The 14,659-nt window shown below is 44.5% G+C and overlaps 1 protein-coding gene and 2 long non-coding RNA genes across 3 annotated transcripts; all 3 read right to left on the bottom strand.

The window, feature by feature from the left end:
* Positions 1-40: 40 nt before the first annotated feature.
* On the bottom strand, positions 41-5,735 carry slc66a3 (solute carrier family 66 member 3). Its single transcript, XM_068338154.1, has 7 exons — positions 3,343-5,735; positions 2,182-2,264; positions 2,017-2,086; positions 1,846-1,903; positions 1,414-1,534; positions 1,133-1,174; positions 41-199 (listed from the first exon to the last, which is right to left on the bottom strand). The coding sequence occupies exons 1-7, from the start codon at positions 3,486-3,488 to the stop codon at positions 105-107; spliced, it is 615 nt and encodes a 204-aa protein (XP_068194255.1). The 5' UTR covers positions 3,489-5,735; the 3' UTR covers positions 41-104.
* A 1,103-nt stretch (positions 5,736-6,838) lies between these two features.
* LOC137610494 (uncharacterized) lies at positions 6,839-7,716 on the bottom strand. Its single transcript, XR_011038507.1, has 3 exons — positions 7,644-7,716; positions 7,027-7,134; positions 6,839-6,940 (listed from the first exon to the last, which is right to left on the bottom strand). It is a non-coding gene; the product is annotated as an uncharacterized lncRNA (long non-coding RNA).
* Positions 7,717-7,909: 193 nt separating this feature from the next.
* On the bottom strand, positions 7,910-8,371 carry LOC137610506 (uncharacterized). Its single transcript, XR_011038509.1, has 3 exons — positions 8,304-8,371; positions 8,117-8,181; positions 7,910-7,985 (listed from the first exon to the last, which is right to left on the bottom strand). It is a non-coding gene; the product is annotated as an uncharacterized lncRNA (long non-coding RNA).
* Between the last annotated feature and the right edge of the window lie 6,288 nt (positions 8,372-14,659).

The raw sequence follows: 14,659 nt of genomic DNA on the forward strand, positions 1-14,659 counted from the left end.
GAGCGACGGGAGCCGCGGTGTTTTTCACTCCCAGTTGTGCCCGGAGTGAACGACGGGACTCTGAATGTTACCCAGGCGGGGGCGGGAGGACCGGACGCCGTCGCTCAGTCGTCCTTCTTGCTGCTGCTCCTCTGGTAGTAAAGCGCAGTGAGCAGAACCCACAGGTTCAGCAGCGTGGAGACGATGAAGCGCACCAGGACTGTGGGGAAGACGAATCGTGTTCAGGATATTCAGGCGTAGCCGGGGGTGTCTGCATTAACACTTACAGCCGGCACGAAATGAGACAGAACTGTGTTAACACACAGGATACGGGTTTCATCTGTGACGGAGCTCTGGAGTCAAACTAATTTTCCCCATTTAAAATAAATAATTTTAACCCATTCCAGCCTGGTAAAAACTCCCCAAACCCACTAAATTATGAAAAAAACAACATTTAATCACCCAATAGACATAGACTTTACCTATGTACTGTATAATTACAGTATAAGTTATGTAAAAATGATTAAGAGTGAAAAGAGGAGCTACGTCTTCACTCCAATCATGAGGTAAAGAAAAACAAAAAGACACAACCTTTCTAAACATTTAGTGAAAAGAACATTGACTCTTATTTTTGAGTGAAATAAATTGGAAACACTTTTGTTGTGGCCCCTGAGGGCCACCGTAGTTCATCCTTGCTCATTGAGCTCCAGACGCGCTGCTACCAGCTGACCTCACAGCTGTTTGTGTGTCCTGTAGTTTCAGAAACACGTCTTGATGAAGTTTTTTTCCCCTTATCTTCATTTTATTTCCTTTCCACCCAACCGGTCAAGGCGGACGGCCGCCCAGAAGAGTCTGGGTCCTGCTCAGAGTTTCTTCCTCAATGAGGGAGTTTTCCCCGCCAATGTCTCTGGAGGGTTCAGTTGGGTTTTACTGTCTGTTTAAGCGCTTTGACACGTCTGTTGCCACGATTAAGCGCTTTATGAATAAAACTTGATTGAGTGAAATCCTCAGACAGGGATATTTATAATGACGACTGATTACAGCCTCAGGATTCCTTATGCAGAAACAACAGAACAGAAAATGTCCACTCGTCTTGTGATGCTCATGGAGCACAAAAGACCCCCCCCGCCCCCGTGGGGTCGGTCTGACTTACCCTGCATGTCTCCAGTTGTCACTGCCGTGGTGTAAATGCGTGCTGGAACAGAGACGATGTGTTCATGACTCATTATGAAGAGACTCAATCATTCATGTAGAACATTAACGTTAAACAGCAGAGCAGCGGCGCTCCAGCGAGGGGGAAGTGCTTATAGAGATGATGATGAGGGGTGTACAGATGATCAGATCAGCATGTCTGATGTAGACCTCACTATGAATGAATGATTGTAACTAGAAATTCTTTTTCTTATTATGGGGTGTTATAGAAATGACACTTACCTGCACAGGAGTAGACGGCCATAGCCCAGGTGAGGCTGCTCACCTGTCCGGCCTGCTTCGTCCTCCACAGACACTGAAGCTGAGCAACTTTACTGGCTGCACTGATGACTGTGCAGAGGCTCTGTGGAGGAGAACGGGGGTCAGACTGTTTCTGTGTTCATAAAACATTCCCAGCAGGGAGGTTTTACATTTTTAAGGTTAAAAAGTTTCCACACTTTAAATAAAGAAAGCAGCTGCAGAATCATTTTGGCTTTAAGGGCTCTGAGTGACACGACCAGATACGAGGTCTGGAAAACACGCTAAAATCCTAATAAGTTAGGATAAGATAAGTTAGGATAGGATAGGATAAGGTAAGCTAAAATAAGCTAAGCTAAACTTTGACTTTATTAACTGATGACAGTGATCTCTTCCAACATCTTTAGAGTTTCTTACCATCGCCAAATCTATGATCCACGTCTGCAGTGTCAGCAGTTTCCCACCAACGACAAACCTGAACACATCATGTTAATGTAATAACAACAATAGATATGTGGAACACTGATTCTCTTCAGCCCTAAGTGACCCCCCCCCCCCCCAGGAGTCATCAACACAATGAAAGGATACGCCATGATGTAGAGGAGGCTCTGCTTCAGGCTGCCGTTGTAATACAGGATGAGGAGCAGCAGGAAGACGTCTGAGGACAGAGAGCAGCTGATGACACACGACCGACCGACCGACGCACACGGCTACATCTGTTCCTATTGGTCACAAGAAATACAGACGACTCACCCTGAGCGATGAGGATTGGGTACTCCAGGTACGTGGGGGGTGGGTAGTCGTGGTACATCTGGTACGTGACAAAAACAACGAACCTGCAGACACATGATTGGAACGTTCAGTTTGAAAGCACTAGCTTTGATCTATGGTCAAAGCTAGTGCTCTGAAAGCTAGACCGGCATGCATAGGTCAAAGATCAAAGCTAGTGCTCTGACCTACTGTCACTGTTCAAAACACTAGCTTTGATCTATGGTCTTCCTCACACTGGCCTTCTCCCTCATCTTTCTATCTTACCCGGTTCCTGAGTGTACAAAAGTTGAAATTTGACCTTGACCTAGTTTTCTCAAGGTCGAGGTCATCATCTATTTTCACCCCCTTTGCTGCCTGAGTCATGTGCTTTTTGTTTCAGACAGCAGGTGTGTTCACACCTGTGTGAATCACAAGGGGTTCAGCGTTGATCTTTTCTTTGTGACGTCATCTATAATAGTCTCTATGAAGCCACTGGGAACCAGCAGACCCCAGTTGTGTTCACCAGTGGCTTCACACCCCCCAGCAGAGACACCAGTATGGAGTCAGTGAAGGCGTGGTGAGTGGTCACCGAGCGTGTTCTTCATCACAACTCTTCCTCAGTCCTATCAGTCATGTGATTTCATTAACGGTCATACATGACGTGTTGCAGGAGTCCAGTGCTTTACAATATCAGTAGGGGGGGGCCCTTTGATGTGGATGTGGTCTGAGCTGAGATCTGGTGAACTTCATGTTTCTTCTCTGCAGGGTAAGATTTATAATATTTATTCTGTCATGTAAGAAAGTTTAGGCTTCGATAAAATGTTCTTTTTGATTAAAAAAGTGTAAACACAAATACAAGAATACTCAAATCTGACAAAACCAGATGAGTGGAAGAACCCTGTTACACTACGACACACACACACACACACACACACACACACACACACACACACACACACACACACACACACACACACACACACACACACACACACACACACACTGGAGGCGGGCTGACAAACAGGAAGGCATCACAAGTCGAGCTCTGAATCATTTCCGTTACACACTTCACATCCATCCATCCACCGGTAACGACACATCTCTCCCCCCGGTCCAGGCGCTCGTTTCTCGGATCAGACGCCGGCATCAGCGCGGGGCACTCACCCGATCAGCTCCAGCAGCAGCCCGCTGAGGCTGACTCCGGTCGAGGACTTCGCCCGAATCACCACGAAGATCTGCGGGAACTTGAGCACCAAACACACGAACAGGATGCTGAAGTTAACGGCGTGGAGGAGCTCGTCGGCCGGCATGTCGGGAGGCAGAGGGGCCGCTGAGGGGCGAGGATGCCGCGGTGTCCCGGAGGGAGCCTGGAGTGGAAACCAGCTTTAAAGGAGACTTCCGCTCTGAGGTTTCAAAATAAAAGTCAATCAACATAGACTCAGCTACCTATCCATTTTAAAGATAGACATATATTTATTTTTTATTTTTTTTAAATATACTTATTAATCACCGAAGGGAAATTAATGTCATTCTAGTTCAGGGGTGTCAAACTCATTTCCACTGAGGGCCACATCAGCATGGTGGCTGTCCTCAAAGGGCCAGATGAACTAATAAATGTAACTCAGTGTAATGTAATATAAATGTAACTACTCCTTAATGTTAAATAACTCTAAATTTAATACTCATTCAATTCAGAAACATTATAGTTACACAGAAAAATATGTTTGCTTGTTGCTGTGTTGTATTTGTCAGGTTATTAAACCCACAGAACTCCATCAATCAAGGATCAAACTATCAATGAATAAAGAAAAATAACATCAAACACAAGTTAGGAAGTTAACTTTGTTCAAAACGTTTTTGTCAGAGTTAAAATGGACTCAATTACTGCATTGTGGGAAATGTAGTTTTGGTCAAAGCACGATTTTGACCTACTTATTTTAGACACTGACCCTTTATGCTCTGCGGGCCGCATAAAATGATGTGGTGGGGCCCCTGGGTCTTGAGTTTGACACATGTGCTCTCGGTAATCAAATCACATGCATATATATTAGTGTGTGAGGCCCCACACACACACACACACACACACACACACACACACACACACACACACACACACACACACACACACACACACACACACACGGGGCCTGTACGGATGCAGTGGGAGGCAACGTTATTATTATAGCCATTATTTTGAAGGTGAATTTAACCGTTTCCTGTCATCTACATTCTCGTCTTACTTCCGCATACATCCTTTGAAAGCTGCCACTTTGTGACGTTACTTGCGGAACTTGAATTTCCATCCTTTTTTTTTTAAACCAGTGTCTGTGTACTGAGATAGAATCCATCACAACAGACCGTTCAGCTGCAGCTTTCTGTTCACCTTTTATTGCGTTAATGCAGGGATTCCCAAAGTGTGGTGCTCGAGCTGCCGCTAGGGGGTGCGCGAGTGTGATGGCAGCTGAGCACCTTGAAATACATAAATAATTAAATAAATAATTTAAACACTTTTTAATGGAGGATTAACAGTTTAAATATTTAAATTCATTCACGGAAATCATTTGTAATTTTCAATTAAAAAACGTTTTGGGAAAATTTTAAATAAAAAAAAAAACAACCCAAAATGCACTTGGCTTTCTCCTAGCTACGTGCTAGCTTGTTGTGATAGCAACAACAATAATACGCCGAAATGCATAACTGGTTAAAAACGGGCAGTCTGTCGGGGATTAAATCAGGGAGAAATGAAAGAGGACAGGATACTTTGGCCCAACTGAGAGCTGTGAGGTCTACCAGGATGAAGAAACCCAGCAGGAAACAGAGAGTGATGATGACGAGACAGGGAAACTGAAGATGAGGAGCACAGAACACAGAAAACTCACCCGGACACTTCATCGGGAGAAGGGGGTAAAGAACACAATGAGACTCGTACTCCAAAGAGAAAACATGATGTTGAACTTGGGCCTATGTTATTTTGATTCTTTGTGGCGGAGTAGCATGTTTGTTAGCATTTAATAACTGTTAGTTTGTTAAATAGGCCTATTTGTTACATAGCAGGGCTCAAAATTGCGCCCATTTTGGTCGCATATACGCCCATATTTTCATCAGTGCGACTATTAAATATATTTGGGAGCAACGGTGCGACTAGGGGAAAAAATCTGGAGCGCCTTTTTTTGTGAGACGGCGCTCCCGCGGTCCTGCCAGGAACCAATGAGAGCGCAGCTGCGGCTGCTCTCCTGGGGGAGAGAGGAGGAACGGAGATTGACGGAGCATCTCTATTGCTTTTGGGGGGGTGCTCCTGAAGTCTTTGCTGGTGCTACTAACTTCTACATTTGGGAGCACCAGTGCTACCAAGAAAAAAAGTTAATTTTGAGCCCTGCATAGCAATAACTGCTGTTCATCACTCATCTGTAGTCGGCTCGCTTGGCGACCATTTTGACTTAAAATATTATTATTGGCATTTTTATATTGTTACTATTATTCTCCCCAGCGTTTCTAAAGTGACAGATCATTAGGCCCATTATTGCACAATCTATTCTGTGTTAACAGGAGCCTATATTATTAAACTTGATACCTATATGGCTATAAAGACTACGCCTTTTCTTTTTTTCATGTTTTGGGCATTGGGAGTGCGTCAGCTAAGTCGGGAGGTAGAAGAGGGTGCGCTGACTGAAAAGTTTGGGAACCGCTGCGTTAATGCATTAGATAGATTAAATACACTGACACTCGATGTCGACTAGTTCTGGAAATACATTGATCAGTGAAACAGATATTACTGATATTGTTGCAGATATAGCACAAATATGTTACAATGCATTTTATAACATGTTGATCTGTCAGTGACGAACATGTGAGCACTTCGACTTTCAGACACCAGCTGCTGGAAATGTTCCTGAGGAAGTTCAGTTCCTTCAGCCATGTGGACAAAGACTACAACATGTGACTGCGATCCATAATTCATTCATTCATTCATTCATTCATTCATTCATTCATTCATTCATTCATTCATTCACACAGATACTATCCTACAAGGGTGAGAGGGACATATATATATATATATAAATATATAGTGTGCCCTCGTTACTAGCGGTTAACGCGTTCCAGGAACCACACTTGAATAGTGAATTCTGAGATAGAGTGAGAAACTATTTCTTATTATTTACGGTAATTTAAACGTTTATGAACCCCCCCCATACTGATATTAAACCACCGTCTATCTGTATTACCTTTTCCCACTCTGATAGACTGTTTAAAGAGCTTTAGTGTCTCACAAAAGTCTTGAGTCTGACGGAACGAGCGCACTTCCGGGTGCCGTCAGCCAATAGAATGTATGTACGGTATCACGTGACTGCCTACCAAAGAATCCGCGATGAGGTGGAGTCGCAGTTGGTGATGTGCGATCGCGCGAGGGCGATCTGTATGTATGGCAGGGATACTCCTGGCATGACATCGGTACACATGTAGATAGAAACACACACACACACACACACACACACACACACACACACACACACACACACACACACACACACACACACACACACACACACACACACACACACTCACGTAGTACACATTCACACCTGCAGGCAATTCCAGACCACGCAATTCACCTGACGTGCATGTTTTAACAACTATGTAATTGTAGTTGTAAGACAAAATGAGCTTTTGAAGACATTTATTTCATTTTGCAAAGGGGGAGCATGAAACAGGGCAGCTTGAGGGCATGACTGTCGAAACTCCTTCATTTTCTTCTCTTTGTTCCCTGCACAGAAGCAAACAGACTTCTTCAGACTAGCTCAGAAAAACCATGTGGTGATGATGAAGAGGATTAAGCATTGTTCCACTTACATAGTTTTTTTTTGATGACCAGTTGGGGTAAAGCTGCTGGTGGAGCTTTTTCTCCTTATTGGCTTCTTTGATATACTTCTCCTTCTCTGTCTTGGGCAAAGAGTTCCACTATGGACAAACGACAACACAGCATCATCACTCTACCACACACTGCTAAGATATCTGCTATCACACAAACACGAAGGGAAACAAACAAATGATGCTATTAATGCAACAGCCCTTGACTCATCATTTCCCTCTAGTGTCCAGATGTGCCAATGTCAACTTCAAGAACTCAAGGATGATGTGGCTCTTGAAGTCTATGAAGTTTCTCAGTCATCAAGGTCGAGGTAAACCAAGATCAAAAAAGAATCAACTGGATTTGCTTCAGGTTGGTTGAAGAAGTTTCAGACCTCAGAGATTTCTTCATTTTTGACTGACTGGTAGAGTCCACATAGTGGAAAACCACAAACAACCCAAACCACCAAGACAATGAGTCGAATTAGGAGTTACCATTCATAAGGGAGTCATTATCCCGCCTACCCTCATGTGAGCTGTTTTGGTGAGCTGCAGTCCTTCAAGAAGTCTTAAACATGACATAAACAAGAGTCTCAAGCATCCAGAACTAAAACTATTACCTTCTTTGCCAGAGTTGCATGCAAACCACTGCTCCCAGACAGACAGACAGAAGGGTCAGCCAGTGGTCTTTGCTCCCTCAGGAACAATAGGAAGGCATTTTGAGGCTTCTTGATGTATGTACCATCATCTTTCTTCTCTTTCCTCTGAGGCCTATGAGGCCTCGGAGACCTCAAGTTAACACATAGAAACATATCAGAAGGATACTACACAACAGCCAGAAGTTCATTCAGGGTAAAAACTGTCCAGATCAAACTTACAGTTTTGACTCTACTTTGTTTGAAACAACAGCATCATTAAGGGGAGCAGGATTGTCTGAGAGGCGGTCCACTGCCATTTCATTCCTTGAGAGAGCGACACAAATATTAGTCACAGAACCAGTGTGAGATGGTCAGTGCCCATATGTGTGTGTGTGTGTGTGTGTGTGTGTGTGTGTGTGTGTGTGTGTGTGTGTGTGTGTGAGGGTGTTACTTACAACATCCCAGCAAATGGCAGGTATGGTAGACCACTAAGGCTCTTCTTCACTTGGTTTTCCTGGTCCTGGATGTACAAAAAAATAGGTTGTATTAGATAGGCTCCAAGGGTGTCTCAATGGGAAAAGGTTGTCCCTCCTTTGAATTTTACATTTCGAAAAAGAAAATGAACTGTGGGGTTTAGCTTACCGTTTGTGGAGGAGCAGCTGGAGGACATACTTCAGCTGGAGGGTGACCATTGGCCATTGATGTCTGGCCATTCTGTGAGGACCACTGACTTAGAAGGTTCTGTTGAGGACCAGGATGGTGACCATTTGCCTTTGATGTCTGGCCCTTCTGTGAGGACCATGGACTTGACAGGTTCTGTGGAGGACCAAGTTGTTGACCAATGACCTTTGATGTATGGCCATTCCTTGAGGACCATTGACTCGACAGGTTCTGAGGAGGACCAGGATACTGACGACTGGCCATAGAGGTCTGGCCATTCTGTAAGGACAATTGACTCGGCAGTTTCTGCGGAGGACCAAGTGTTTGACCTTTGGCCATTGATGTCTGGCCAATCCTTGAGGACCATTGAGTCGACAGGTTCTGTGGAGGACTAGGATACTGACGACTGGCCATAGAGGTCTGGCCATTCTGTGAGGACAATTGACTCGACAGGTTCTGTGGAGGACCAAGTTGTTGACCATTGGCCACTGATGTCTGGCTATTCCTTGAGGACCAGGACCATTGACTCGACAGGTTCTGTGGAGGACCAGGATACTGATGACTGGCCATAGAGGTCTGGCCCTTCTGTGAGGACCATGGACTTGACAGGTTCTGTTGAGGACCAAGTTGTTGACCAATGGCCATTGATGTCTGGCCATTCCTTGAGGACCATTTACTCGACAGGTTCTGCGGAGGACCAGGATACTGAAGACTGGCCATAGAAGTCTGGTCATTCTGTGAGGAGAATTGACTCGGCACTTTCTGTGGAGGACCAAGTTGTTGACCATTGGCCACTGATGTCTGGCCATTCCTTGAGGACCATTGACTCGACAGGTTCTGAGGAGGACCAGGATACTGACGACTGGCCATAGAGGTTTGGCCATTCTGTAAGGACAATTGACTCGGCAGTTTCTGCGGAGGACCAAGTTGTTGACCTTTGGCCATTGATGTCTGGCCAATCCTTGAGGACCATTGAGTCGACAGGTTCTGCGGAGGACTAGGATACTGACGACTGGCCATAGAGGTTTGGCCATTCTGTGAGGACAATTGACTCAGAAGTTTCTGTGGAGGACCAAGTTGTTGACCATTGGCCACTGATGTCTGGCTATTCCTTGAGGACCATTGGCTCGACAGGTTCTGAGGAGGACCAGGATACTGACGACTGGCCATAGAGGTCTGGCCATTCTGTAAGGACAATTGACTCGGCAGTTTCTGCGGAGGACCAAGTTGTTGACCTTTGGCCATTGATGTCTGGCCAATCCTTGAGGACCATTGAGTCGACAGGTTCTGCGGAGGACTAGGATACTGACGACTGGCCATAGAGGTTTGGCCATTCTGTGAGGACAATTGACTCAGAAGTTTCTGTGGAGGACCAAGTTGTTGACCATTGGCCACTGATGTCTGGCTATTCCTTGAGGACCATTGGCTCGACAGGTTCTGAGGAGGACCAGGATACTGACGACTGGCCATAGAGGTCTGGCCATTCTGTAAGGACAATTGACTCGGCAGTTTCTGCGGAGGACCAAGTTGTTGACCTTTGGCCATTGATGTCTGGCCAATCCTTGAGGACCATTGAGTCGACAGGTTCTGCGGAGGACTAGGATACTGACGACTGGCCATAGAGGTTTGGCCATTCTGTGAGGACAATTGACTCGGAAGTTTCTGTGGAGGACCAAGTTGTTGACCATTGGCCATTGATGTCTGGCCATTCCTTGAAGACCATTGACTCGGCAGGTTCTGTGGAGGACTAGGATACTGACAACTGGCCATAGAGGTCTGGTCATTCTGTGAGGACCATTGAATCAGCAGGTACTCTGGAGGACCAGAATGGTGACCATTGGCCATTGATGTCTTGCCATTCCATGAGGACCATTGATTACGCATGCACTTTGGAGGACCAGGATGGTGACCATTGGCCATTGATGTGAAGCCATTCTCTGAGAACCATTGACTCGGCATGTACCGAGGACGAACAGGAGGGTGACCATTTGCAACCAGTGTAGGGAAGTTCACTTTAGACAACTGCCCTTGCAGGTACGGTAAAAGAACAGCAGGAATGTGGCTACTGGCCAAGGATGGTAGGGTGTTCTCTGCAGACCACTGAGCTGCCAGGTACTGTTGCGTAACAAAAGGAAAGCATCTATTGAACACAGTGTTCCGTGTATTGGCCACATCTGTTGGAACATTCTCTACACAGGACTTATCCAGCAGGTTTTTTGGTGAGGTGGCAGGAGGAGTATTGCTGGAGGATCCTGTTTTGTAGTTCTTGTCAAACTGCTGCTCCTGCATGTGTTGTGAAGTTGCAGGAGGGTTATTGCTGGAGGATCCTGTTTTGTAGTATTCGTCTAACTGCTGCTCTTGCATGTGTTGTGGTGAAGTTGCAGGAGGGTTATTGCTGGAGGATCCTGTTTTGTAGTATTCGTCTAACTGCTGCTCTTGCATATGTTGTGGTGAAGTTGCTGGAGGGTTATTGCTGGAGGATCCTGTTTTGTAGTTCTCGTCAAACTGCTGCTCCTGCATGTGTTGTGATGAAGTTGCAGGAGGGTTATTGCTGGAGGATCCTGTTTTGTAGTATTCGTCTAACTGCTGCTCTTGCATATGTTGTGGTGAAGTTGCAGGAGGGTTATTGCTGGAGGATCCTGTTTTGTAGTTCTCGTCAAACTGCTGCTCCTGCATGTGTTGTGGTGAAGTGGCAGGAGAGTAATTGTTGGATGATGTCCACGTTTCTAGGATGGGCAACTCATTTTCTTTATTCCTACTGTCAAATGGATCAGGAGTGCTGAGTGGAGGACTTGGTTCCAAAGGTACATCATTGAGCCATTCATCATTGCAGTCAAGGCGATCGTAATCTAGATTTGCTATTGTATCTAGGAACGGAGTAGACTTCCCAATATCCACCAACAGATCCTCTTCCGTCAGGCCCTGATGTGGTACTGAACTCCTGTCAAACACATTCTAAATGAACGTTGACTTATAGAGGATATATTTTGTGTCTCATAACCTTTATGTGACATAAACAGTTTGAACAAGGCAGTCAGAGACTGCAATATCCCATGACACCACTGAATTCAAAATTTTACCAAGACCTTGCACATTTTTGTGCCTCTGGCTTCCTGAAAATATTGCTTTTTGTTCTATGATTTATCTCATCAGGTTTCAGAGATGTGTACCTAAAAAGGTATAAAAGTGAAAATTTGACCTTGACCTAGTTTTTCAAGGTCAAGGTTTTGATCTAATTTTTCCCCCTTGCCTCACTGAATATAACCCCTTTTGTTTTGTCTATCTTATACGGTTCCTGAGATATGTGCAAGAAAACATGCAAAAGTTGAAATTTGACCTTGACCTAGTTTTCTCAAGGTCATCATCTCATTTTTATCCTCTTTGCTGCCCGAATAATGTTGTTTCATCTTTCCATCTGCAAAGGTTGTGAAGATATTTGGTGGATGAACGGATAAACACAGTCTGACAATTACAATACATCACCGCTTTGTAGCGGGATGTAATTACATTATATCACCGCTTTGAAGCAGGATGTAATTACATTATACCACCGCTTTGAAGCGGGATGTAATTACATTATATCACCGCTTTGAAGCGGGATGTAATTACATTACATCACCGCTTTGAAGCGGGATGTCATTACATCACCGCTTTGAAGAAGATGTAATTATAATACATCACCACTTTGAACCGGATGTAATTACAATACATCACCGCCTCGCGGGATCTAACAAGTTCGGACTTTGCTGAAGGAATACAGTATTCTGTTACTTGCTGTCAATGTGTTCCAGGACCACCTGTAAAAAATGACATTCCGCAATATAGCAACAAACTATTTATTTACGGTAATTTAAACATTTATGAACCCTTCCCATTCTGATACTAAGCCACTTTCTATCTGTATTGCCTTTTCCCACACGCTCATAGACTGTTTATGGTGGTTTTGGGTGTTTCTTTTATACACAGAAGTGCACTGCGTTCCATGAGTCTCAGAATGCAGCGCACTTCCTGATGCTGTCATCCAAGAGTGTGCGTACAGTATCATGTGACTCATGCTCCAATGATTAGTTTTCATTGGAACATGAGAATATCATCCATTGTTAAATGTACTCAAAAAGGGTGTGATGCTTACTTATTTAGCTGTGTGATTGACATTCTTCACCGGTTTTTTGTAGATTTTCTGCTTCACGTTCATTGTCATATCTAGTTTATATATTGATATCTGGATGGCTTTGGTCTATGTACCTTTGATCTATCTACATTTGATCTTACTTGATGTGTCTACCTTTGATCTATCTACTTTTGATGTATATACCTTTGATCTACCTCCTTTTTATCCATCTACGTTTGAAAAGTCCATAATTTTTTGCATTCATTCATTTATTCGTTTTCCTAATGGCTTCATCCACTTGCGGGGTCATGGGGAACTGGAGCCTATCCCATCTGTCTTGGGATGTGGTAGGGGAAACTCCGGGTGCGACGCCAGTGCACCGCGTTGATGAAATGAAATCTCATCCACCTTGCAGGTCACAGGTCTGTTGTAGCCTGTCCCAGCTGGCTACTAGCAAGAGGTGGGGTACACTCCAGACAAGACGCCAGCTCATTTCGGGGCCACAACTGAGTAATGAACTGAAACACACAGATTCAGGAGTGCTGAGCGGAGGACTTGGTTCCAAGGGTATAATTAGCTCTCTTCCAGATTCTCTCTCTCTCACATACGCCCCACATGATTATTGGTATCAGGACTTACGATCTTGAGGTTCTGGCTTTGAAATGGTCAGTTTGTGACAGGTTCAGTCACTGACTTAAAGGTCATAAAGTCATATTCTGGACTGACAACAATTTATTTACTCACATCCCCACAAAAGATTGGACTGTTGTGAACAATGCTGGGTGGCCAGATTGGCGAGTTATGATTTTGATATCAAGTATGTCCCAGGCCCATAGAATGTGCTGGCTGATGCCTTGAGTTGTGTGCCATTTGTCAAGGTTTTGTGGAGGTTTTTCTGTACCTGCCTAAGTTGGTCCTCCCCAGGCATGATACCCTGTCTATGTCTCGAGATACTTGAAACACTGGGAAATACTGATGGTGAGTAATGGTGTACTGTACAGGGTTTCAAGGGATCAAAGATCAAAAGCAAAGCATCTCCAATTTGTTGTCACTTAATAGTGAGGTTTTGCAAGGGGTTCACGATAGAGCGGGACATCAAGCGCTGTCCAGGAGCCTCTGTTTGGCAAGACAAGTCTTTCTGGCCTTGACAGAGACGTGAGAGATTATGTCTGTCAAAAAAACTCACATGAATCCCAACCATCCAATAGGAAATGGGAGTGAGGAACAGTTCAACCAGGCCTTAAGGCCTTGTTCAGACTGGTCGCCTGTGTCTAATTTTTAGCACATCCAGGTTGATATTGGATGTCTCATTTGTAGTCTGAACAGTCCCATACCACATGATATCCAGTTTTTTGCGGGACGGATTGAAACCACATTTGGAAGGTAGTGTCATGTCAGATATGGACAGATGCGTCTCAGTCTGAACAGCAAAAAAACCGATCAGCTATGCCAGACAGTGACATCATATCTGTGACGCGAGAGCCAGGTGGAAGAGCGTCGCGTATTACGGAGGGGTAAAAAATGGAAGAAGTTGAAAATATCTGGTGTGTGTGAGATTTTCTCCAACTCCACCAGACAGTGATATTGCCAATAAACTAAGGTAACAGTGGGTAGTGCTGTCGCTGCACAGCAAGGCGGTTCCAGGTTCGAGCCCCGATCTGTGTCGTTTGCATGCTCTCACTCTCTGCTTGGGTTCTGTCCGGGTTCTCCGGCTTCCTCCCACCTCCAAAAACATGCGCTTCTAGTTATTTGGGCAGTCCTAGATTGCCCATAAGTGTGTTTGCATGCATGTTTGTCTGTGTATATGTGTGGTTCTGCAGTACATTGGCATCGCCCACCTGTCCTTCCATGTGAATCAGTGTCAATGAGGTTGCGTGTCCCAACTTGAATTACACAAGTTCTTTGGATACAGCTGGGCACTAATGTCCAAAGAGCTAACCAAAACGTTTTGGGCAATCCATTTTCTATTCTCTCTTCTCTTTACCCCCATCCTCTAAAAAATCTTTGCATTCGCATTCCTTATATACAAACTTATTCCTTATGTTCATCTGATTTTACAATGTTCATCTGATTTTATGATGAACATGAAAGAAAAGATTTTCTTGCAGATGAAATCGTCAAAGACGTTCTGTGTCTTAGATGATCAAGGCAATGGTAGTTTATATAGATCGTTAGATAACCCAAACCCTAATATCTATAATGAAAAATGGAGCTATTTAGAAATCCA

This window comes from Antennarius striatus, chromosome 17 (assembly GCF_040054535.1).
Source record: "Antennarius striatus isolate MH-2024 chromosome 17, ASM4005453v1, whole genome shotgun sequence".
Lineage (NCBI taxonomy): Eukaryota > Metazoa > Chordata > Actinopteri > Lophiiformes > Antennariidae > Antennarius > Antennarius striatus.

Excerpts from the sequence above, each read along its gene's own strand:
- slc66a3 (XM_068338154.1), bottom strand. The coding sequence starts at position 3,488 with ATGCCGGCCGACGAGCTCCTCCACGCCGTTAACTTCAGCATCCTGTTC. Across the intron at positions 1,904-2,016 it reads AGCCTCCTCTACATCATGGC|GTTTGTCGTTGGTGGGAAAC; the intron begins GTATCCTTTCAT and ends TGATGTGTTCAG. Across the intron at positions 1,535-1,845 it reads GGATCATAGATTTGGCGATG|AGCCTCTGCACAGTCATCAG; the intron begins GTAAGAAACTCT and ends TCTCCTCCACAG.